A 26,381-nucleotide genomic window follows, 5' to 3' on the forward strand; every position below is an offset into this window, starting at 1 on the left:
CAGTCCAGAATGAAACTCATGGAGAGTGAACAGTGCGCTGACACTGAGGCTTAATTAACCAATGTTTGTAAAGTGCTATGGCAGAGGTTCTCAAACTTTTGTACTGGTGACCCCTTTCACATAGCAAGCCTCTGAGTGTGACCCCCCCCTTCTGAATTAAAAACACTATTTTATATATTTAGCGCCATTATAAATGCTGGAGGCAAAGCAGGTTTTGGGGTAGATGTTGACAGCTCATGACCCCCCATGTAATATTCTTGAGACCCCCTAAGGGATCCCGACCCCCAGTTTGAGAATCACTGTGCTATGGGATCCAGCTGGATGATCAACACTATAGAAGTGCTACATGGTGTATCACTTGTCCAAAGAGTTAAGATTTCTGGTCAATTCAAGGCTTCATTTATTAACTCATCAATTCCTTCTTGTTTCACATCTTTTCTTTTCTCTGTCTTTTTTTATCCGAGGAGTTCTAAGAAAATGGTGTGTGTGGCCAGGGCTGAACTGATGTGGTCTGGACTGGCATTAAAGAATTGGTTCTGGCAGGGGCTCTTTGTGCTTCACGTTACTAGTCTAGGTAAGTGGACGAGTTCAGTTCCATTTTGTATCTCAGGAGCTTTGACTCCCTCTTTCCCCACACTAGGCCAGTGAGGAGCATTGGGGCAGAAGCTTGGGGTGCTGGAGCTGCTGCTGCTGCATGTTATGGGGACAGAGAGAGGACTGAAGCCTCCAGGGTGGTGCCTTTCACTGTTGCTAAAATTTAGTAGAAATATCAGGGTGCTGGGGAGAGCCCTGGTGGCCTGGGGTGTGTGTGTGTGTGTGTGTTAATACTCCACGCAAGAACTGGATTTCTGATCCTGGTCCCACTCCTCTGGACAGAGCCAACCATAAGCTTGTGTGACCTATGTGCTTGTGTTGGGCCCTCCACTCCCCACACCCATGAGGTGCTGTCTAGAAGGGCATCTTCAATTCCATAGCTGCGGCCCCATTGGAGCGGTGCCTACAAGCCACAGCAGGGAGAGAATTCCCAAGACGCCTTTGTCTGCTCTCTGTTTGGAAAGTGGCACTTCTGCTCCATCCTTGGTTTCCTAGGCCAAGTGAGTCACTAAACACTGCTGAGTCTGAAAAGTGTGAGGGGTGAGGGTTCCCCACGGCCGGAGTGAGCACCAGAGGCAGGCAGGAAGGGATGTGAATACACACACACTTGTGGGAAAGTGCCTGGTCCAAGGCTGGAGACGGGGTGGGGTCCATGCAAGTGCTACTTTTCATAGTGCCACACAAAACTGAGAGCCAGCTGTGCTCCCAAGGATAGACTCATAGACTCATAGACTTTAAGGTCAGAAGGGACCATTATGGTCATCTAGTCTGACCTCCCGCATGATGCAGGCCACAAAAGCTGACCCACCCACTTTCCCTTAACTCAGCTGTTGAAGTCTCCAGATCGTGATTTAAAGACTTCAAGTCGCAGAGAATCCTCCAGCTTGCGACCCCTACCCCATGCTGCGGAGGAAGGCGAAAAACCTCCAGGGCCTCTGCCAATCTACCCTGGAGGAAAATTCCTTCCCGACCCCAAATATGGCGATCAGTAGAACCCCGAGCATACAGGCAAGATTCTCCAGCCGGACCCTCATTTTACCAGCGATGACACGTTATTGCCTAATTGACTAAAATCACGTTATCCCATCAAACCATTCCCTCCATAAACTTATCTAGCCTAATCTTGAAGCCAGAGAGGTCTTTTGCCCCCACCGTTTCCCTCGGAAGGCTGTTCCAAAATTTTACCCCTCTGACGGTTAGAAACCTTTGTCTGATTTCAAGCCTAAACTTCCCCACGGCCAGTTTATATCCATTTGTTCTCGTGTCCACATTGGTACTGAGCTGAAATAATTCCTCTCCCTCCCTGGTATTTAGCCCTCTGATATATTTAAAGAGAGCAATCATATCTCCCCTCAGCCTTCTTTTGGTTAGGCTAAACAAACCGAGCTCCTCGTGTCTCCTTTCATAGGATCCATTCCTCGGATCATCCTAGTGGCCCTTCTCTGTACTCGTTCCAGTTTGAGTTCATCCTTTTTAAACATAGGAGACCAGAACTGCACACAGTACTCCAAATGAGGTCTCACCAGCGCCTTGTATAACGGAAGCAGCACCTCCTTGTCCCTACTAGAAATACCTCGCCTAATGCATCCCAAGATCGCCTTAGCTTTTTTCACAGCCACGTCACATTGCCGACTCATAGTCATCCTGCGGTCAACCAGGACTCCGAGGTCCTTCTCCTCCTCCGTTACTTCCAACCGATGCGTCCCCAGCTCATAACTAAAATTCTTGTTAGTCATCCCTAAATGCATCACCTTACACTTCTCACTATTAAATTTCATCCTATTACTATTACTCCAGTTTACAAGGTCATCCAAGTCTCCCTGCAGGATATCCCGATCCTTCTCCGAATTGGCAATACCTCCCAACTTTGTGTCATCCGCAAACTTTATCAGCCCCATAGGCAGGGGTGGGTGTTCTCCCATTGCTCAGCAGTACTCTTTCCAGTCATTGAAGCACCAGCATTGACAGGGAGCCCTGCCCTGTCCAGTCTTCCCTTGACTGCAAGGATAGGGGCTGATTCAGAGCTTCTGTGACAGAAGAGCTTCTAAGCTCTCAGGAGATGCAGAAATGGAAAGAGGTAATTTCTCCTCTGGGAAATGTACATTAAACTAGTCATTGCAAAATCACACAATCAACAATTCCCCTAATGCAGGCTTAAATTACTGGTCTTGGGACTGAGTCATATATCCTGTCCCCGGGCCCTCTCCAAGGGTCTGCTGCAAGGCCCATTGAATTCAATAGGCTTTTGAGATCAGTCCTCACAGCTGTGTGAAATGTTAACACCGAAACCTCAAAGCACATACAGTTCTCCTGAGCTTGGATCCCTTACAGATTCGAAGCATCAGGTTTGTTGACAGTTTCCGTGTAGTTAATGAAACTTTAGAGCAAACTGTGCTGAATTGTGGCTTTGCATAAAAGTTGTTCAAAATTCTGAGTTTTTCATGGTAGTATTATGAAATGGGGGAAAACTTTGTCATTTCCACTGAGTTTCACTTTAAGATTCTGAGTTTGTTCATACCAGAAACTCAAAGCAAAACTTGGGGAATTTCACACGGAATTAAACACACAGACCCCTGTAAAGCAAACCACCACGTTTTCAAGGCTCTTTTCCCTCTCCCAATCTCCTACCCACACATTTAAATATGTGTCATAAACATAATACATGTATTTGTGAGTAATGCATCCATCCACACTCATGCCGTAATGCTCTGCCACACTAAACCATCATGTGTATGTGTATAAGTGTGTGTGTGTCCGAGAAGGCCATATTATTCATGAGTAACGTGACATTTCTCCCCAAAATTATACTAGACCCAAGACAGACAATATGCAGGCCTTCACCAGTGACAGGTTTAAGGTCTGATCAATAGAAACAGGAGCTTTATCTCATTGGAAAGCCAGGACCTGTCCTTTCCAAAGGAACAGTGCTTTTGTTTCTAATCCTGGTAGACTGCAAGATGCTCGATTTGAACACTATGACATTAACAAGCAGAGAAAAGCTTTGGCGATTTCTAAAATGTACTGGTTATAATTTTTTCTCCTCTCTGAGCCATGGGACTCAGATAGCATCAGGAAGCCTACATAATTTATAGGCAGAGTAATATGGAAAACAATACTGATCTGCATTTTTAAATCTCTCGGGAACATTCCTCTGTTAACTCTTCTGTAAATATATACTTTTTGTTCTGTGTGTGTGTACAGTGCCTAGCATAGTGGGGTCTTGGTTTGTCACTGGGGTTCCTAGGTGCTACAGTACCACAAATACTTACATAACCTATACAGAATACACCATGGCATGGTTTTAAAGGTTTTCTTGGGGCTCGTAGCAGATGACCTCATAACTCACGCATTAGGAAGGGGGGCATCTCAAATTCATGACCTTCTTCTGTACGGGAGGCAGTGTGGCTACAGCACAGGGCTGGGAGACCTAGGTTTTCTTAACAGCTCTGCCACTGACCTGCTGGGTGATTTTAAGCTAATCATTGAAGCCAACACTTTCAAAAGTGGCCTGATTTTTAGATGCTTCAATTTGGATGCCCAAATCAAGGCACCTTGAAGTGTCTCAAGTTGGGGACACAAAATCAGTGACTATTTTTGAGCCTTAAACTCCTTTGCAAAAGAGAAGTTTTGATACATACCTTACTTTGTGATGTATGGATTAAGGGCTAAATGACAGCAGGTAGATACCATGATGATGGGCATTCTAGAAGAACCTATGGTAGTCATTATTTTACTATGACATGGAACAAAATTGTTCTGAGCTTGTGATGTAAAATTAAGGACCCTTTGCAGAGGTTAACTAAAGCTCCACCATGTTTAGGAAACTGAACATTGTATAATAAAATTTAAACCAGCATCACCCATCTGAATAAGTATGTTTATTGCCCCGTGAGGTGAATAAAATGACCTCCAATGGGAAATAATTCCTGAAGCTATTTTTGTTCTCCTCTTCAACCTGTGGCACAATATTTACTGTATCCACTATAGTCCTTAGCTTGTGTTTGTGTGTGTGAGTATGTGTGTATATATATATATATACACACACACACACACACACACACACACACACACACACGCTAAGGGCTATAGTGGATACAGTGTATATATATATACACAGTCACAGTTAGTGACTGCTATAGATAGCATAACCTCAGGGCTTTCGTTCTAACTCTATCTTTCCAAATGCTCATAACTTTCTGAACATTTCTCCTTTGTGGCTGACATTTTCCATGCGTGGGTCCCAGTTCTCAGGTTCCAACATGCTGCGCTCAGCACAGGACCTGGGATAGGGCAAGGAAGGGATGCAAAGGTGGCTTCAAGCAATCTTTGTGCTTCCCCAATTCCCCAGGGCTTCCTGGGACTACTTCAAGTCCTAGTGTAACTTAGAGTAGCCTTATTCTAGAGTAGAGTAGAGTAGTGTAACTTAGAGTAGAGTTATTCTAAGTTACGCTGGCTGGTAACAGCCCCTTAGGGTATGTCCACACTGCAGCTGGCCGTTAGCCACCCAAGCCTCCACTGGTGCAGCAACATCCACACTGCTATTTTTAGCACATGAACTCGAGCCAGTGTAGCCTGAGTCTGTCAGTTCAGGCTGGGAGGCTCGCTCTGTGCTGCAGTGTAGACATACCCTTAGGAGCTCTTATACCAGCCAATGGTTGCCAGATCTCAGTGTGCTCCAGGCCTACCCCAGGTGCTGGTGAAGATGAGGAGGAGGTGACGTAGAGCCAATGGAGCCAGCCTTAGGCCAGGTGGCTATTCTCTCTTGCTGGGAGAAGCTCCTACTACCCCTTTAATATGGTTATGCAGCATCTTTGCCTGCCCGGAGTGGTGCCAAGGCTCAGGATCTGGTTCCTGGGCTCTGGCCAGAGGTGAATTTTTTGGGAAAGTTTTGAGGAAAATCCCTGCAACATTTTTGAGTTATTGGAGGGTGGGGAAATACACTTCCTTCAGCAATGAAAGAAAATGTTTGCTCACCAACAACTCAAAAGAGCTGGGAATCCCCTCTCTAGCACATGTGACAATAGCCAGCTCAGGGAGGAGACGGCCCTTTATTAGATTTCTGTTGGGGGTGACGGGAGAGATTAAAAATCAAAAAGGGTAGCATGCTCAGTGGGCATCGGCAAAGTTTTCTTCAGCTACTAATGACTCTGTCCATTTGTGGCCAGTTTCTGTGCCATTCCCAATAGGCCTAGGGACTGTACCAGGGGCAGACTGCAATGAGGAAATTGCAAAAGTTTCACTGAAGCAGCCACAGCCCAAGCGGCCAAGCCAGTCAAATTCAGTTTCTGTCTTTTTGCTGCTGCCGCCCCTGTCTCTTTTGCCTTTTTGGATGAGCTCCTGCCCCCTCAGAACCCAAAGATGCAGAAATCTAGTTGTAACAACTCAATTCCCTCCGAGGAACATCACTGGGAGATTCAGAAGGTCATTCGAGAATATGCAAATGGTTCCAAATGCGGAACCCGCCACGGACTGTGCTTCTGCTTTTCTCTCTTACCTTTTCAAATACCACTTCAGTTCATTGGTCCCAGGGGACTCCCTGACTGAAAATGAAAGTGCTGACTGCTGGCTGGGCAGTGACTAATGATGACGTTTCCTACATACAGAACACAGTACATTTCACTTTCCTCTGATTCTGCAGTATTATAACATTGGATAATAGATATTAAAGGTGGGAAAGATAATCTAGTCAAACCCTGCCACTGCAACTTGCAAGCTTGTTCTATGAAGAATGTGTGATCTCCTGTCTACCTTTGACTGTTCTAAGAGGCGTTCATCACTTCCTTTGGGAAATTATTTCAGTCTAAAGAGATCTCACTGTTAGAAAGTGCTTGCGATTCAACATAGATGTTCCTCTCAGCGACTCATACTCTTAGTTTTTTCCCCCTTGGGACTGCCCTCTACAATTTCTCTCCATCCTTGGTCTTTATACCTTTCAGATACTTATAGAATGCTATCGTGTTCTTCTTTATTTATCACTTAGCCTGTTAGGTTAAATACATACATACATATATATATATATGTATATATATATAAAATATATATACATACATACATATATATATATATATATATATATATACATATATATATATAAAATATTTCCTCAACCAATCCCTCACATTTTGGATTATTGCCAAGATTCCCACCTCAGTGCCGTAGTGAATACGTGCCCATTAGAGCAGAGGGCTTGGAGTAAGGACTCTGGGTTTCTATTCCCTGCCCTAGCACTAATTTGTGCATTTGTAGGGAAGTAATTTAAACCAAAAGTGTTCGCTAATTTGGGGTACCCAATGTGAGGCATGTAGTGCTTGATTTTCACAGGTGCTGGGCACTTACAGCATCTATTCCCATCAGAAGTGGGATGGGTATCTGAAAACTTGAGGCACCCAAAATTAGTAGACACTTTTGAAAATTTGGGCCTTAACCTTTGTGCCTCAGTGTCTCTAGTTATAAAGTGGGGGTAATACTCAGGTGGGGGTTTTGTGACGGACGTGCTTTGAGAATCTCCTCAGTTGGAAGGTGCTACAGAAGGGCAAAGTATGCTACTAGAAAGTACTATTCGGGACTGGGTTCCAACCAGGGATAGATGAAACTTGAAAAAGCTTAACAAATTCATCCGAATCTCTGTGCTCTACACATCCCCCTACAGTGGTCTTGCACAACTTCTACTTCTGGTCCTGCCCCAAACCAGCAAGTGCAAGAATGCTGAGTAAATGTCTGGAGGTGGGTGGAGGGTTGTTTTGTTTTAAAGGAACCACCATTTTTCTAACCTCAGAAAAGATCCAGGTCTGGATTTGAATTCTGAATGAATGTTCAACTCTGTCCTTTCTTATCCTAACCTGGTTTGTCTGCTCCTAGTGCTGGAAGAGGGTTTCAGTGGGTCTCTCACTCCCTCCCCCCTCGCCTCCCCGCACAAAAAACCCTCCCCTTCTATCCTATACCCCAGCTCTGCTGATATGCATTAAACCTGCCCCCTGCCCAGCACACATATTCCATTTGTCTCAGAATAACCCGAGGGGGAGGGGCACAATAAAATTCAAGGCAAATAGACCTTTACAAAGTATCAGAGGGGTAGCCGTGTTAGTCTGCATCTGTAAAAAGTAACAAAGAGTCCTGTGGCATCTTTAAGACTAACAGATGTATTGGAGCATAAGCTTTCGTGGGTGAAAGCTTGGGTATTCACCCACGAAAGCTTATGCTCCAATACATCTGTTAGTCTTAAAGGTGCCACAGGACTCTTTGTTACTTTTTACAGACCTTTACAAAATCATTCATCCAGTCTGAATGTCTTCACTTGGATCCCAGCAGCCAAGAAAGCAGAAACCATCAGGGCTTTGTCCCCCACAACTCCTTGTTTGGATGTAACATATTGGCGAGTGGGTCGTGAGTTGTGATCTTTCTTATCTTGTAAACTAGGCAGAGTTGGGACTTGAAGTACCCCAATGGGCGGCTTGCACAGGGAAGTGGAGTTCAGAAGGCAGTGTTCGTGTGCCTCCAATATGGTGATGCTGATGTGGGGGATGTCACTGTGTTGCTAGAGATGCTGCAAAGGTGACTACGTGGTTATTAAAGCTTCCCTGGCACATCTTAGGAGTTACTAATTAAAGATCAAGGCACTTCTAATGCTGAACTGTTTTTCTTATAAGCAATGTTATTGTCAGATGAGTGACTTTCAGTAAAAATGCCCCCTTCTTACTCAGTGTATCTGCTCCCTGGCTGCAAGTCTTTGGGCTATGTCTGCTCACTGTAGTGACATAAACAAGTTTAGGCAAAGCGGGATGACTGTAGTCCAATTTTTGGTGAATAAGAATTACAATGGACAGCATGCTGATTGGGTGGGAGGGAAGTCGTGGTGCTGGACATGCTTTGATCATCAGTACCATCGTTAACAATGTTGGTATTTAAATTATCATCATTAGGCTTCAGAGCTAACATGCCACTGAGATGAATAGAGGTAATACACACTTCCCAGATCTATGACTTCATGCTTTTGCAGGCTCAGCATCGGTGCATCACTTACACATGGTTCATGTTTTCCAGGCTTTCTTCATAATCATAAGGACTAGAGACCAAATTTTTTTTAAACCAAAAAAAAAAAAAAAAAAAAAAAAAGTTAAAATGGTGTTAAGATTGAGAGTATGTATGAGTAACTTAAGGATAAAAGAAATTGTAAAGATGTTGTAATTGTCTTCAAACCAAGCCTTTTAAATCCAGGCAATTGAGGGTTAAGGTTATGCTTAAAAGAAATACAAACATAAGGCAATAATGCCCAGTTTGTGCCTTCCAACCCACCTTAACTCTGCCTTATAGAGATGACGTGACACAGCCATGTGATTACGTTAAAGGCATTAAGGAGATGTTCAAGTATTTTAGGGACAAAAAGAATCCTAACAATGATACGGTCCTTTACTAGATGGAAGTGGTAGAATTGTCAGTGACAATTCAGAAACGGCAAAAGTGTTCAATGAAAAAGCTAGATGATGTAATCATATGATGTGGTGGTGGTGTTGATGATGAAATATTTTCCATTCCACTAGTATCTCTGGAGATGTTAAACATGAGCTACTAAAGTTAGACATTTTAAAATCAGCAGGTCCAAATACTTTCATTCAAGAGTTTTAAAAGAGTTGCAGAGGAGCAATCTAGACCGGGGCAGGCAAACTTTTTGGCCAGAGGGCCGCATCAGGTTTCGTAAATTGTATGGAGGGCCGGTTAGGGGAGAGGGTCATGACCTCCTATCTGCCCCCCCCCGGGACTCCTACCCCATCCACACACCCCTGCTCCCTGTCCCCTGACCGCCCCCGGACCTTTGCCACCCCATCCAACCCCTCCTCTCATTCCTGATGCCCCCTCCGGGACCCCTGCCCCATCCAACCACCCCTTCTCCCTGTCCCCTGACTGCCACCGGAACCCCTGTCCCTGACTGCCCCCTGCAGCCCCATCTAAGCCCCTCTCCTTCCTGACTGCCCCCCCAGGATCCCTGCCCCCATTCAACCCCCTGTTCCCCCCCGACCCCTATCCACATCCCCGCCCCCTGACCACCGCCCCGAACTCTCCTGCCCTCTATCCAACCCCCCCACCCCCTGCTCCCTGCCCCCTTACCGCACTGCCCGGAGCACCAGTGGCTGGCGGCGCTACAGCCGCGCCGGCCGACTGGAGCCGGGCCACGCCGCCACCACCACTGTGCAGCACAGAGACCGGGGTCAGGCCGGGCTCTGCAGCTGTGCTGCCCCAGGAGCTCACAGCCCCGCTGCCCAGAACATTGCGCCGGCGGCGGGGCAAGCTGAGGCTGCAGGGGAGGGGGAACAGCAGGGGAGGGGCCGGGGGCTAGCCTCCTGGGCCAGGAGCTTGGGGGCCAGGCAGGACGGTCCCATGGGCCGGATGTGACCCACAGGCCATAGTTTGCCCACCTCTGATCTAGACCATTACTGTTGATTGTCAATAAGTCTTGGAACAGTGGTGAAATTCTAGAGGATTTAAAGAAAGCTAATTAGTGCCACTATTTAAAAAGAATAAATGGGATGATCTGGGTAATCACAGGCCTGTCAGCCTGACATCAATCCTGGGCAAAATAGTGGAATGTCTGATATGGGACGTGATTAATAAAGAATTAAAGTAGGGTAATATAATTAGTGCCAATCAACATAGGTTTTTGGAAAATAGATCTTGTCAAACTAAATGGATAATTTTTTTAATGAAACTAGATGTTTGGTTGATAAAGGTAATAGTGTTGATGTACTATACTTACATTTCTGTAAGGCATTTGTCTTGGTACCACATGGCATTAAGAAACTAGAACGAAACAAAATCAACATTGGCACACTTTAAATGGATTAAAACTGGCTAACTGTACGTAGGGAATCATCATCAAGTGGGTGAGTTTTTAGTGGGGCTCCACAGGGATCTGTTCTTGTCCCTGTACTATTTAACATTTTTATCAATGACCTGGAAGAAAACATAAACATCAATGATAAAATTTGCAGATGACACAAGGATTGTGGGAGTGGTAAATAATTAAGAGGACGGGTTACTGATACAGATTGATCTGGGTCGCTTGGTAAACTGGGTGCAAGTAAACTATGTGTTTTAATACGGTCAAGTGTACAGTTATACATCTAGGAACAAAGAATGTAGGCCATACTTACAGGATGGGCCCCTCTATTCTGGGAAGCAGTGACTCTGAAAAGGACTTGGGGGGGGCATGGTGGATAATCAGCTGAGCTACCAGTGCAATGCTGTGGCCAAAAGGGCTAATGAAATCCTTGGAATTCCAGGGGAATACTGAGAAGGAGTAGAGGGGTTATTTTACCTCTATATTTGGTATTGGTGAGACTGCTACTCGAATACCGCATCTAGTTCTGCTGCCCATAATTCAGGAAGGATGTTGATGATCAATTGTAGAAGGTTCAGAAATGAGAATGATTAGATTGGAAAACATGTCCTACAGCGATACTCAGTTACCTCAATCTGTTTATCTTAACAAAGAGACAGTTAAGGGTGACTTGATCACAGTCTATAAACATCTGTGTGTGGTACGGAAATTTGATAATAAAGAACACTTCTAGCAGACAAAAGTTATAACAAGATTCAGTGGCTGGAATTAGACAAATTCAGACTAGAAACAAAGTGTGCATTTTTTTTTGTAACAGTGAGAGTCATTAACCATTGGAACAATGGTCAAGGTAGATTCGCCACAATCGGCAATTTTAAAATCAAGATTGGATATTTTTCTAAAAGATGTGCTTTCATTCAAACAGGAATTAAATCAGGGAAGTTCTGTGGCCTGTGCTATACAGGAGGTCAGACTAGATGACCATGGTCCCTTCTGGCCTTAGAATCTATGAATCTGCATGTACGGTCTCAGACTAGAGTAAATTGAGTTTTTTAATCGAATTAGATTTCTTTCATACCTTTCCCTCCTCCTCATAGAATCAGTACAGAGTAGAATTAAGGTTGCTTTGGGCACAGTTGACACACTGAAAACCTATAAGGAAATGGGGCTGAATACAACTGCTGGTGAAATAAATACCTATCTATTTTTTAAAGAGCTGCTCTATTTCTATCTTCCTTCTCCCCATCTGTGTTAAGAAGAGCTCCTGGCCCACCAAGGAGTACCTGGTCACGAAGAGCGGGATTTACAGCTGCTTTGCATTGTCAGAGCAGCAGCACAAAGCAGCTGAAGCGTACTGGTGAACCTGACCCTTAATTTGCAATTGACCTATTGGTGTGCAGGGCTCTGTTACTGGTTCCAGCACTTGTGAAGGGGTTCAGGGAGAGCCCATTGCTGAGTCCAGTATCTCTGTGCTTCTGCCTCATTTTCCCAGTACAGCGCTGCCTCTGTGCACAGTGGAACCGAAATATAAGTGCCATAGGAATCCTGTCGAGTACTCATGCCCAAGCTAATGTGCAGCCACCTACTATACAGCTACATAATCTTTAAAGCATACTACCAGTTGGGCCAAATCTACCAAAGACCACTCTCAGCACATGTGCCCTGTCTTCCTCATACCACTGAGGTATTACAACCAATAGAATTGTTGCATGCAAATTAGCTGCAGAGGATGGGTGATGATTTGTTGAGTTACCGCCAATGTCACACCAGCCCCACTTAAGAGTTACCTGAGCTGTTGACAGAAGCGTGTCCATAGCAAATATACTCATAACAATTAGAGACAACAGTAATTCATCTTAAATACAACCATATTTCCTGAAATATAGCCTATGCCCAATATGAACTATATGGAAATTTAAAAAAATCTGTTATCCCATTGCTAAGATCATTTGGGACAGGAAAATAATGAAGCAGGTGCAAATTTCTTTAAAGACCTACTTAACTAATTTTAATTCATAACCTAATTATTGAATTTATTCGTAACTGCTTGGAAAAATCACTTTGTATTTAAGGAGTAAGTACTAGAATTTTGGAGAGAATGTGCCATAGTTTTCTTATAAAGTGAAGAGATCGAATCCCTACTTTAAGTTAAAAACAAAACTTAACCTTAACAGTGGAGTAGCAACCAGCAGATGCACAATGCAAATTGAAATTCTGGAATCAAGATGCAGAAACCAGGGGAAAGCAATGGTTCATTGAGACATCTTTAGCTAGCCCAATCTGATCCCTGATAACTAGGATTGGAAGGATTAGATTTTGATTTGAATATGTCAGTAAACGTCTATTTCACCATACACACTTAAACCGCTGAAAAAATATTTCCATAGATGATAACTGAAATTTACAGATAGGCAAAAGTAAGAAAAATGGTACTTGAGAAATCCAGTGATTTAGAATTTTGTGTTAGACTCATTACAAATGGACTAGCAAATGAATAGTAAAAAACAGGTATGACTTGTTGATTTAAGGATATATGTATTATATATTTTGATATCTGATGTTGACAGTTTGTGTTTTAATGGTTATAAAGCTTTAATTTTTTGGACCTCAGGGTCTGCTGTCATTAAACAATTTCCTGACCCCACAACTGTTAAAAAAAAAAAAAGATAAAAAGAAAAAATAAATGCTTAAAACCTATAATTTTGCAAAATTGAGAAACTTTAAATTGAAAAAAAAATTAAAATGCTTAAAAATAACCACTGATATTATCCACTGAAATTATATATATATATATATATATATATATATATATTTATATATATATATATATATATATATATATATATATAAAATTGAATTCTGCCAAGCTTAGTGCTAACGCTTCCTCATTGCCTTGTTATGCTGAGAGCACCTCTCCTGATGAGCACTCTACTCCTTCTGCCTGACCCATGCTGAGATCTAATCATAGTAGTGTCTCTGATCAAGTAGGTAGTAGAGTGGAAATCATCAAGCAAATGGAGTTGGAGTTCCTGTGTCCTTTGTAGGAAGCAAATAAAGAAACCCCTGTGTCCTGCTCTTTTCTGTGGGAGGAGTGAGAGAACTGAAATTCCTTCCTCTATTCCTGACTCCTTCATCCATGGGGTCAAATGAAGTATCCACTCTGGGTACAGAGAGCAAGAACCAAGAGGATTACATTGGCGGGTTGGGAAGAGGAGGGAATTTTTGTCTAGATGATTCATTAAAACTTTTTTCCATAGTGGATGCCTCCTACAGAACATTTGGTACGTAAATCTGGACTGGATTCAGTTTTCATTTTTGCTTTGCAATTCACCTTTAAAGTAAACTCATATGAACTGGGGACTTTTGTGGAGCGGCATGACTCTCCCTGGTCTGTAGCTGCTTCAGGCTGAAAGTGTTCGGGTTGCAGTTTCATGGGTGCAGTGCCTTTTAAGGGCGGGTGTGACATCAGTAGGAGTTTCCAGCCTCTGCATATGTACTGTCCAGGAGGTTTTTGTTCTCCTTTTGGTTGCAGAGGAGACTCTTGGTGGCAAAGTGTGGAGAACCTCATGCAACTCATGATGTGATGTCTCACTGACATTTACAGCTACGCCCACTCTTCTCTATAATAAAACAAAAAACAAAAAAACCCAGCTCCATTGGGTGGTGATATCAGGCCAGAATCCCAAAGTTTCAGTTATCGGAAGTCTAGCAATGATAGTAACTGAGCTAGAAGGAGACACAAGCAGGAAGAAGATGGACACACACAAAGAGGAGGAGCAGCAAGACATGCAGCTTAAGGTGGGCTGTGTTACACAGAGTAGCACACCTGATTGATAAAAAAAGAACTCTCCTAGGGATCCCACACTAGTGAGGGGGCAATGAAGTGCCTGAGTCAAAGAAGAGCTCCCCAATTAAATGGAAAACACAATTTTGTATTTGCTGACCCTGGCATTTTTCTATATGTTTCCTACTGATTTGCCATAAGGCAGGTGGGTGGAGCAGGGGCATGTGCGCCAGCAATGGATTCCCTGTGCATTTCAGACTGGAATCATGAAATCTCATGCTTTTGGTTTGGTTTGGTGTCTGAATTGTGAACTCTGGTTAATGGCAGGCATGCCTCCTGCAAATCAGGGAGCACCAGGGCAGGCTAAGATTGCTTTCCTTCTCTAGCACCTTCCGGGGAGGATCTCAGAGAACTTTACAAGCAATGAGTTAAGCCTTAGGAGACCCTTTAGGATTGGTAAGTATCATTATCCCCAGTTGGGAAACTAGGCTACAGAGAGGTTAAGTGACTTGCTCAAAGCTACTCAGCAACTCATGGCAGAGGTCCGAATAGAACTGCCCACATTTTGCTTTAACCACAAGATCATTCCTTCTCTCCAGACACTGCTCTGTCATCACTCTGGGCCAATCAATCCTCAACTAGCCTCTGTTCTGCTGTCACGGGTCCTCTCAAGCCTTCCAGCTTGCTATTGCCTCTGATGTCCTACCTCCCCGGTGTGACCAGATGGGGGGGGGGAGCAGAGCTACTGTAGCGCTGCATTGCAGGACTGAGCATGGGAGCAGAGTGCAAAGGGGGATACTGCAAAGCAGGGGAACCACTGCAGGACAGGGCTGGGTTGTTTCCATACTGATCTTTTCTTTTTTTTTTCTTCCATAAGTGTGCTGGCTTACTGTCACAGGGATGCTCATGAGCACCAAGCTGTGACACTGGTTTGTTATCACAGGGATGCTCATGAGCAGTGAGCTGCTAGTTTTGGTTTAGTGAGGCTCCTCATGAGCACCAGGGTAGGTATCCAGATTTGTTGCAGGGATGCTCATGAACTATAGGCTGTGTGTCTTGGTTTGTTATTGTAGAGATGCCTGTGAATGTTGGGCTATGATGCTGGCTTGTTGGTGTAGGGTTGCTTATGACTGCGGGGGTGTTGGGTTGGTTCTCCCTCCCTTCCCTTTACACAAAAGATGCATTGCTGCATTTGCTTGGGGTTGGGGAAACACACAGGAAAATGATAGGGATTTTGCAAACAAACAGCTCTAAGAAGAGAGAGAAGAGATGTTTTGGTCCCTAACGGCTGTGACACCGTACATCACCCCTTCAATGACAATAGTGATGATTACTTACTCTGAGTTTTGAAAGTTGTGACCTATCCTGCTTTCCATGCAGATGCTGCTGCCCTAGTCATTTTCACTAATCCACATGCTTAGCGACCATTTTTTATGACTTAGATCCATACGTGAGGTTGGAGCATCACAAGAACACATCACCGAGACAGGTCCCTTCCGGGAGGGTTTTTCAGTGTAAACTGGACAATGGAATGCCGGGGCATGTCAGTGGGAGCAGACAGAGCTGTGATCAAGGGTGATGGAGTTGTAGGCAGAACGGGCTTTACGGATATATGACTGTCTCATGACATATGTTGTTGTTTCCTGTTTGCTTCCCTGCAGTCTTTGCAAAGGAAAACCCGGTCAAAGCCAAAGTGGGAAAAATCATCCACCTGCCCTGCTGCCATGAACTACCCAGCCCAGAGTCCCAGTATAACTACCGCGTTTACTGGCAAACAGAAAAAGAAGTAGTGATGGCTTACTCAGCAGGGAAGCTGGTCAGGACCGATGCAAAGTTTGTGAACCGGACCAAGATGGACCTACAGAACCTCACAATGTCAATTTTCCCAGTGAAACTATCAGACACCGACACATATAAATGCATAGTTCAAGTGATAGAGAAGGGACCTTCCAAGCTCTGTGACAGGACTGTGGATTTGGTGGTTGAAGGTAAGTGGTGTGATCCAAATCATCAGAAGCCTTTAATTAATACGCAAAGACCAAGGGGTTAAGATGGACGACTAGACGCACCATTGACTGGGGCAACAGAACAGTCAGGCCATAGCATCCTTGAGAAGCTTAAGCATGGCTAGACTCGCCATTAGGATTCTAATTCCAATAGGATTACCTGCCATCCCCCTTCATTAGCTCTGTCCTCCTACATGGCAGTCCACACTCAGGGCCAGATTTACACCTTACGCACCTCTAGGCACAATATCTTCAGCGCCCCTCCCCACCTATGGACCCCCCCCCACTGCCTAGCGCCCCCCCAACCCTCCACAACTGCCCACTGCCCAGCGCCCCAACACACACAGACCTCCCGCACCCGCCATGGCCTAGCACTCCTCACGCCCAGAGCCCCCCCCACAACCCTCCTACAGATCCACTCTCCTGCACCCTGGCCGCACTCATCGGCCCCACTGGGAGGTGACTGTGTCCACCGGGCTGAGCCGGCAACACAGCTGGGGCCAGTCGGGGATTGCTCTGGCCCCTCAGGAGAGGCGTGATCAGCCAGGCTGGAGCAGGAGCGGGACCTGCCCAGGCCGGGCTCCCTCAGGACCCACTTGCCCAGCAGGGCCCCCTGCATTGCATTGCTGAAGCCTTCCCCTGCCACCAGGGGCTGCTTTGCATTCCCTGCTAGCAGGAGCGCTCCAGCATGGCTGTGTGGTGCCATCTCCCCCTCCGCCGCCCCCGCCCCCGCCCCTGCCAGGACTGGAGTGGCAAATTGAATTTTTTTTAGCACACAGCTGGGTAACTGGGCTGCATGCAGCCCGCGGGCCGCAGGTTGAGAATCACTGGCGTATGTTTTAACTTTTAACTAATTTTTAACGTTTAGGCACCTCTAGAACGCCGGTGTCCCTAGGCACGTGCCGACTGTGCCTAATTGGAAATCTGGCCCTGTCCACGCTACTTCAAACATTGAAAGAGGGTCTCCCTTCCCTCCCCCTTCCCTTGCCTGCTAGTTGTCTCTTTGGCATGGAGTTTATTCCATCACTGGTGACATCACTGGTCTGTGCTCTGAGCTATTTGGCCCCATCCTGCTTTCCAGCGTGAGGCACAGAGAAGTCAGGTCTCTCTCGTAGGGCAGGAGGAAGTGTTCCCCGCAAGGGCAGGCATGGTATGGTGGGAAGAGTGCTTTCTGACCAGGCCCCACCTCTCAGCAGCCATAGGCCCTTCCTGGTTTTGCTCCATCACCCTTGGAGAGCCCCACAACATTGTAGGGGCCTGGCTAGTGCTCTAGGGATCAGACACCTCCATGCCCTAAGGGTTAAATGAATCTCACCTCAGATCTGTGCTTAAATGGCACCTGGTTGAAAGGGGTTCCAGACCCAGCCAATAAACGTTCTATAATTCGAGCTGTCACTGAGGAGTGCACGTCAGCCCTGCATGGGGGGAAACTCCCTCTGATTGGCTACTTTTCCACCTGCTGGGGTGTAAGCAGCCAATCAGAGCTAATGCAGGGAATGGGCAGAGATCTTCCTCTGCCGCCCCCTCCCCCCAGGAGCCTATTCTTCCAGGAGGGGAGTGGGGAGCAGGAAGAGCCCAGCAGCTCAGGATGGCCCTGCTCCTTCTCCCCCCCACCTCCCTCCAGCCCCTCCTGTGAACAATGGTGACAGGCTGGTCTGGGAGAGGGGAGTGAAGAACCCCAGGAGCTGCAGGAAGAACAGACATGAAGCTGGGAAAGGGCAAAATTGATGGGGAGCCGGGGGCAGAACAGATGTGGGAGCAGAACTGATGGGGGGAGGAGAGACAGGCAGATGCTGATGATGTCACTTTCATTTCTGTAGAAAATGATCGTTCCCCCCACACACACTTTTTCAGACCACTGTAAGCACTGCCCCAGGGAAATGGTTTAGTGGAGGAACAGGAGTGCTCAAAACGAATCTGAACCTTTGGTGGAAGTTAGAAGAAATTCTATTCGCATCATCATTTTCCATTTGCACGGCTGCCTCTCTGATAGTTGGTTTCAACGGAGAGCAGAGACATTGATTTCTTTTCGACCCGTATGACAGCAGAAAGTCCCAGAGATCTCGCAGGGAAGCCTTTATCTAGGCCCATGAATAAGCACTGGAATCTTCCACATCTTGAATGTGCATCTCTCCTGAGGTTTTCCCATCACTAGTCCTCAGCCTGCCTTACAGCAGCATGTATATAACACCCCCTGGTGTGCAGGGACACCTGAAGGAACTGTATCCCTATCAGCAAGTGAGAACTGAAGTGAAAAAAGAGACTTGTCCAGTTTCTTGCCTCCTGTATTCCCAGAACACTCCACTCCCCCTCTTGTGGGGTGCATCACCTATGGAGAGGAATAGTCCTAGGGCTGACAAATCAACTTAATGGGAAATGTGGCACGGCACTAAAAACAGCCCAGCTCTCTTCTGTTCTGCCATCTCCCACCCCCCGCATTCTAACAGGCCTTTGTAATAGCTATGGGGAGTGGGAGGGGCTTCAGGCCTTTTGGATAGAGGGATTGGTAATGGGATATGGAGCCTTTCACTTCTAGGCTGCTAGTTGACTAGGACAAAAGTGACTGAAAGTTGTTACCATGTGATGACTGCTCAGTGCTCCTGTGTGAAGTGAGCTAGTGGTTTCAGTCCAGTTTCTGGTTTAGAAGTGACTGTCTCCAAAACAATCCTTTGTGCTAACTAAGGCAGTGGGGCCCAGTAGATAGGGTGCTGGGATAGAACTGAGGAGGCCTGGGATCTTTCTCTTTCTGCCACTGATCTGCTGTGTGACCTTTGGCAAAGTCACTTCATCCCTCCATGCCTCAGTTTCCTCTCCCATGCTTTGATTCTTGTCTACTTAGATTGCAAGTTCTTTGGGGCAGGGACTGTCACTAACTATGCATCTGAACAGTGCCCAGCATCATGGGGCCCCGATTGCAGTTGTGTGTGTGTGTGTGTGGGGGGGTGTCCCTAGACATGACCGTAATACAAATCATTAATTAATTGGCTCCCTTGCTGGATGGCTCAGAAGAGGCCAATGTTATCTTTTCTACACATTTATGCAATAGACTATTAATAACCACAAGCCCTATATTTCTATAGTACTTTCCGTTAAGAAGGCCACCTTACAAATGACCGTATATCTAGAGAGACCACGCACCACCACTGAATGTGGCAGCTGGTGAAACAGTGCACTGCAATACTGGACAATAGTTTAGGACAGGAAGTGAAGGTGAATACCAGAATTCCCTATCCACCTGTAACTTCAGAAGGAATTTGGAGGCGCTAGAATGCAAAGTCCCATGGGCTCTTTAATGACAAGGGGTCAGGAAGACTGCAATTTTGTGCCTCATCTGACAGAATGGTAATTAAATCTCTCTCACTACCTTTGCTCCAGCTGACTTCAGCAAGCCTGTCATATCAGCAGATGTACCCAAAGATGCTTGTGGCTCAACTGAGGTGATGGTGAACTGTTCTTCTCATGGTGGCTTTCCAGCACCCAGAGTCTCTGGGATCCTCAATAATATGTCTGTGGACTGGCAAACCAATTTATCTGACTCAAAAGACAGCCTCTATAATGTCACCGCCAAATTGCAGCTCAATCTGACTGAAGACATTTTCCTCACGTGTACCATTGAGTATGATGACTTCAAAGTGTCCTCTAACTACATTCTGAGTAAGTTTCTGCCAATCATACGCAGTGTGTAATGAATTTGTGGAACTCGCTGAGGTACATAGCTCGGAAAGAAGGGTGCATTTACTCGTGTCAGAATAGTGTCCACAGTTACACAAACATAAAACTTGCAAGCCCTCTCCTTCCTGCCTCAAGGTCTATTACTGGCTGCAATAATCAGGAAGAAATTCCAGCTTCCCACACTCAGTAGTATTCCTAATGTATGTATGTAGTAATGTACCATGATTGTATACAGTGCAATGCAAAATAGAGGATCATACAATAAATGGGCCTATGCCTGGAAAGGGACAAGTGAAAACAGACAGGGAGGGTGATGAAAGACAGTACACTGAATATGAAGTAGCCGTTACAATCTAAATGCTTCACAGTACAAAGGAGCTTGCAAGAAGACGCTTAAAGCCAGAGATTTAAAAAAAACATTTTTTATTAAAAACAACATTTAAAACATGTTTCTATGCCCAATGTTCTGACTGTATGGATCCAGGCATTTCCAAGGGAAGCTAAGGAGAGATACGGCCACCCTTGTCCATGGTGAATAGTACCTTATTCATTATAGACCTGCTGAACTCAATAGGACTTGTGAAGGTACCATTCAGCTTGAGCAAGGAGCGCAGAACCTGGCCCTTAGAGAATATTGCTAATAGCTGGAATAATGTCTAAATTCCCAGGAGGAAACAGGTATGAAGAAAAGGGCTCAACAGTATACTGCATGGAATAGAAGAGAAGGAGAAAAAATCCCAGCAAAATAATCATAATAAAACACTAGCTTGAGGTAATGACTGATTCTTTGACGGCAGGGAGGGGAAAAAACAGTGACAACAACAAAAAACACCTTTTGATTTTTAAAGCGGGTGGCCACTTTCACTTCAGTTTGTTGGGAACAGTCCTTAAAGCAACAAATGCTTGGGAGTCCCAGCTCCGGGCTAGCGGGGCTCACACGTGAAGCTGGCAAGATTATGGGGAGAATAAAGCCAACGTCCAGGAAGTTGTATGCTGCTTAATTTAGCCCAATCTTAGAATCATAGCTATTAGTGAGGGTAAAGCCCTACGAGATGAAGCATACATTTAGGCCATCTTCCTGCCAATGCAGGAGAGTTCCTTACTGTAGAAGTGGTAGTACATGTCTAGTCTTTTAAATGTTCTAAGTGACAGGACTTCCACCATCTGATGAGAATGGCAAGCGCATCTGAATCCACTGAAATAAAATTCCAGACCCTTACTCTCTTTGCCCCCTACTCAGAGAATGATAGATCAAATATGCCTTTTGCATTCAGAGGTCTCTTTTATGTATAAACTTGGAGGTATACATACTGCTCTGGCATAGGTGTAAATGTGCCTGAAACAAGAGAACCTGAGTAGTGCCTCTATGACTGGAAGTTTCTCTAAATGCAGACTCATAATTACCCACCCAACCTCCACTGTTCCTTAAAGGGAAAGAGCTTTGTTACTTCCCCACATAAACACCCACGGCCAACAGAGGCTCCTCAGGGCAGGAAGTGCCTGCTCTGTTAATCAGATAGATTATGATACTTAGTTGCTACTGTGTATTACCTCTGAGTGCACCTTTTTATGTCAAATTTGCCTATCTGCTTTTAGATGTTCACAGCCTTGCAGAACTCATGTAAAACACAGTTCATCCATGCCCAGTTCTGGAAGAAAATCCAGCACTTAAAACTACACAGATGTCAGACAAATCTTAAACCCAGAAAAATACTCTTGGGGAATGGGAGGCTTCCTCGCAGCTTGAGTTGCAGCTTTGTCACTTTTGTGAACCAGGGAGCATACCCTGCCTGGAACTCCATATAGTTCAGAAACTATAAGGAGTGGCTGGATAATATATTGCAAATAAGCATGTTACTGGCAAAAATGGCATTACTTGGCATTAGAATTTGGACAAAACAGGATTCTCACACCCACTCTTGTGTGAAAATGGCACTATGGTGAAGGGCCCTTCAGTTATATTTATCAATCCTTTCTTCTCAGAAAAACTAAAGGAATGTCCTTCTTCTCCAACATCTCCGCCCCAGGGGGTCATTATTGCCTCGAGTTTGGTTCTCATCTGCATCTTCCTTGTGGCCATTGCCTTGCTTTTAAAATATTTCCGGTGTCATGGTAAGTACAGTTCCTTTAATGAGAGTCACATTCATGGGCTGCTTTTTGATGACTCATAGGAAAGTTGGTAAAATGTACTATTTGGAAACTCTTCTGTTGATAGATTGTGGAGGGAAGTGCAGAACATCCAATGCTCTAGTTGTATTAATTGTAACAGCCAACATCACAAAGTATAGATTCATATCAGGGCTTTCCTAAAGGCTGGCAGCTATGTGGGTCTATTATAGGCAGGGAGCAACTGAGCCATTTGGGTCGGGATCAGAAATTCTGCAAAGTTGAATGATGTTTAGATCTGGGCCAGTTTGGTTCAGACCCGTTTTTATGTACTGAAGCATATAAAGGAGCCCTTTGCCAGGGCTGTCACTGCTATATAATCATCAAAATACAGTGGCGTTTTTACCATTTAAAAAGACTTTGCCACCTCCCAAAATGAGGCTTATCCTCAAGCCCCCCCCCACCAAGCTCCTATTTGCACCATCCCCTTGCTTTCCCCATAATAACTTGGGGCCAGACTTACACAGCTATTCGGGCACCTAAAGATGCAGAGAGGCACCAATTGGGATTTACAATAGCAGAGTAGGCATCTAACTCCCACTGAAAGTCAATAGGAGTTAAGCACCTAACTCTCTTGGGCACTTTTGAAAATCCACCTAGAAGCCTCTCTTCAGCTCTAGGTATCTAAATACCTTTGTAAATCAGGCCCAAGAAAAATACATGAGCCTTACAGTGTGTCCTAAGAGTCACACAATCTAGGGTTTGGTCACAAGGGAAATGAGCTTCAGAGTCCAGAATCACCCCCGCCCCAAACATGCGCTGTCAATAGCCACCCTCCTATTTAAAGCAAGCGCTGTTGGCCTGCATGTTTGAGCTGATCATAGTTGCAGTGCTGTCCCTGAGCGGGAGAGGTTATTTCTAGCATAGTTGGGACCCAACCCCCTGAAGGGCATTTGTAACTTTATTTTGCTTGGGCGCACCACTGCTTCTGCAACTAATTTGAAATGTGCTGTCTACAAGGAGGAGTTGGGGGTTTGTTTTCTATCCGCCTGCCCTGCAAAATCAGCCTAGGCTCTGAGAGTCAAGCAAGGCTATTTCCTCCTGGTGCACCACGAGAGGCAGATTAAGGTTTCCTGGGGCCTTGGGCCAGAGCAAGTGAGGGGGTCCCTTCCCACCCCTTCTGCCTGTGACCCCACCCACAGCCCCACCCCTTTCTGCCCCTTTCCCAGAGGTGGGGTCCAGGGGCCCACCCCTGTCCCACCCAGGGTACTCCTCATTCTGTCCCCTCATTGCAGCCCTGCAACCTCTTTTTCTCCTTGCTCTCCCACCCCCTACAGCCCCAAGACCGGAGAAGCTCTGTCCCCATGCCACAGCCCTGGGGCACAGCAGGAAGTGAGAGCTCTTCCAGTCCCAGGGCCGCTGGGGGGGGGGGAGGGCTTGGGACAGGGTTGGGGGCTTCTGGGGGGGCTTCCCCATCCTGTGGTTTCAGTGGCAGAATTTTTCCGGTGGCCCCCCAGTTGGTGAGGGCCGCTGGGCACAGGCCCCATGGGTCCAGTGACTAATCCACCACTGTGCACCATCACGTGAGAGAGGTTCTGCGAGGCAAATCATGCTCTCAGCTCTACAGCCCCCATTATCTTCAATTTATGACCTCAGTGGCACCTGCTCAGCTCCCTAGTGCTTAATGGGGTGCACAGCTGTTTGGAATGTAGTAAACAATCCTGTTGCTGCACCCAAAGGAATAGAGTCCAGCTCACACTCTTAGCTGTGTTGGCTCTGTCATTCTAATAAGAGTAAAAACTTAGCTTTGAGCCTGAGGTCAGTAGACATGTCTCTGAATCCCCCCAGGAAGCAGATCTGCTGAATAAGACGGTGCTATTTTACAGTCACTTTTCAGAGTAGAACTTCACTTTCAGACACCAAAGTTGGAGTCTCAAACCAGCTTTCAAGTGTTTAAGGTTGAGTTACACCTCAGTGAGAAGGGAGATGTGAAGGGCTTCAGGCCAGGGCTCCTACAGGGAAATTGCTGCTTCCCCCTGCGGCTGGCCCTCAGAGCTCAGCAAATGCTTCAGAAGTGCAATGTTGTGGTGGAAACCTGGATTGGGAGCTGGTCCAGCCTTAAAGTCCAGTTTCTTAGCTTAAAAGCTTTGCTTCAAGGAGCTGAAGCAAGGGCTAGGGTGGAAACAAGAAGCAAAAGGGAGGAGCGTGGAGGGTTGGGCTGGAGTGGGTGGTTGAGGATTTTAGTTGTGTGTTTGTGGTGGTGTTTGCAATTTGCCAGACACTCTCCAGACATTTGAGAAGGGACCTCCCTGCCCTGAGGAGCTCACGATCCTAGGCCTGCCTGGGCAACCTTTGCACCTAGCTGTATGTTAACACTGCACGATCTCTAACTCTGTTCTGGAAAATGAGCTTCAGAAAAAAAGGATGTAGGGAAAGATAGTAAAACATTTTTCCTCCGCTTCTTTAATCCACTTAACAGAATGGGCCAAATTCAGAGGTCACTTAAATGGCAGCATCAGATTTATGCTGAGACGTTGGTGTGAGCCTGATTTAGTGTAACATGCCAAGGGGACACTGATTGGACTATAGGAGGAAAACCAGCTAATAGGGTGTAAAACTATGGGGGACCTTGCTCCTGCTACACCCTTAAAAGAAACTGTGTTACTAAGACCCCACCTTTCTGCCGTTTGGTGTGTAACTTAGGCTCATTTATTGGCCTGTAACTTACAATAAATGGTGTATGTACTCTGAATTTTCTCAGCATATGTAGGGTTATTTTTTGCATGTCCTGAAGTCCTAGTTCTGCACCAATGGGATTTGATGTTTATCCAGAGGTGAAAGTAAGCCGGTCCGGCGTACCGGCAAGAGCCGGTATGCCGTGCAGGACTGGACCAGGTTCCCCGGTGGTGATTTAAAGGGCCCAGGGCTCCAGCCGCTCTTGGGAGCACCAGGCCCTTTAAATCCCCGCCCAAGCCCGTCTGCCAGAGCCCAAGTGGCGGCAGGGCTCCGGCGGCGCTTTAAAGGGCCCGGAACTCCACGGCGGCTAGAGCCCCGGGCCCCTTAATTCGCCACAGGGCTCCCAGCTTCATCTGCAGCTGGTAGCTCTGGGGTGATTTAAAGGCCCTGGGGCTCCCAGCCACAGCCGGAGCCCCAGGGCCTTTAAATCTTGACAGGCCCCGCCTCTTCCGGTTGAGGCCCCGCCCCGCTCAGGACTCCGGCGTACCGGTAAGTCCTTTAAGTTACTTTCACCCCTGTGTTTATCTGTGACATCACCTAAAAGGCGCAAACCAGCCAATGAGAATATGGTTATAGACAATCACTCTAACATTCTGAAGGGAACAATCCTGCCAAGTGAGTGATGGCACTAGAGGTCAGAGCTCTTCTCCATCTGATTTCCTTGATTATACTCTGATATTCCGCCCCCACCCGTAACCATATTTGAAGGGATCAAAATGTGGCTGAAGGAAGCATTTGGATCCAGTACTGTTGAGTGCACTGGAATTCTGAGCACTTACGAGAGATTGTCTTCTTTCCTTAGGCTGCGAACAACTGCGGTGCTCTCACTACCCTGTCCCTCAAGATCCAGCAGTGGGAACTGAAATGAAAGACGGTGTAAGAGGTGTCATTGACCTCTCTGAAGTAACATCAGAAGCAGCATCTTTCTGATTAGACCATATCTGCAGGTAACTTTCTCCCCTGTTTGTTGATGGCAAAATAGATGCTCATATGCTATGCGCTGGTAACGTTAGCACACAAAGTGTTCTGTTGTTTTCTGGGGTCAAGGCTGTAGGGCTTTGTGGCCACTCACATTTGGATAGATGACATGGTCTTCTGGAGTGAGGGTGTCTCCCAGCCGGATAACAGGGATTTTTTTTGTTTTGGTTTACATTTAAAGTGAATGTAGTAATGGTGAAAGATGCCAGTAGTCTTCAGTTTCTCCGGGGCTCTTGATCCTTCTTGCAATATAATGGGTACTGCATTAGTGTAAGTTCTCCTCCTGCCACCCCTCCAATTTGCCCCACCTCCAGAGCTCACACCAGCAGGGCCGAAAGAAGAGCTCTTTGATAAATCCAGCTCTTGGTTCCTCTCTGGAGACCGGAGACCAAGAGGCTGGTTATTGCCTTAGAGATGGGTTTGTTCATTTCACAAACAGGCCAACAAATAGCTCTCATGGGCAATGTCTTTCAGTCACTACTAAACTGAATCCGATTTGACCTGTTCACCAGCAATCAACCTCTCACCAGTCCCATGTGCTACCCTGGCCCCCTGGAAACTATTTCTGGTGAACTGCACATAGACCATGTGCCTCTCCTGCTACGTATAATGGCCACAAGGATGATGAGGGAAGGGCTGAAGGAGCAGTGGCCAGAGGTGTTGAGGAAGGGCA

General features: G+C 46.0%; 1 protein-coding gene across 1 annotated transcript; it reads left to right on the plus strand.

Moving 5' to 3' along the window:
- The first annotated feature begins 477 nt into the window (after positions 1–477).
- On the plus strand, positions 478–25,660 carry CD80 (CD80 molecule). Its single transcript, XM_065397425.1, has 5 exons — positions 478–574; positions 15,872–16,198; positions 19,592–19,870; positions 21,872–22,000; positions 25,533–25,660. Exons 1-5 carry the CDS (start codon positions 478–480, stop codon positions 25,658–25,660), a joined length of 960 nt encoding a protein of 319 aa, XP_065253497.1.
- The last annotated feature ends 721 nt before the right edge of the window (positions 25,661–26,381 follow it).

Source organism: Emys orbicularis, chromosome 1 (genome assembly GCF_028017835.1).
Source record: "Emys orbicularis isolate rEmyOrb1 chromosome 1, rEmyOrb1.hap1, whole genome shotgun sequence".
In the NCBI taxonomy this organism is placed as follows: Eukaryota; Metazoa; Chordata; order Testudines; family Emydidae; genus Emys; species Emys orbicularis.

Excerpts from the sequence above, each read along its gene's own strand:
- CD80 (XM_065397425.1), top strand. The coding sequence starts at position 478 with ATGGTGTGTGTGGCCAGGGCTGAACTGATGTGGTCTGGACTGGCATTA. Across the intron at positions 16,199-19,591 it reads TGTGGATTTGGTGGTTGAAG|CTGACTTCAGCAAGCCTGTC; the intron begins GTAAGTGGTGTG and ends CCTTTGCTCCAG. Across the intron at positions 19,871-21,871 it reads GTCCTCTAACTACATTCTGA|AAAAACTAAAGGAATGTCCT; the intron begins GTAAGTTTCTGC and ends CTTTCTTCTCAG.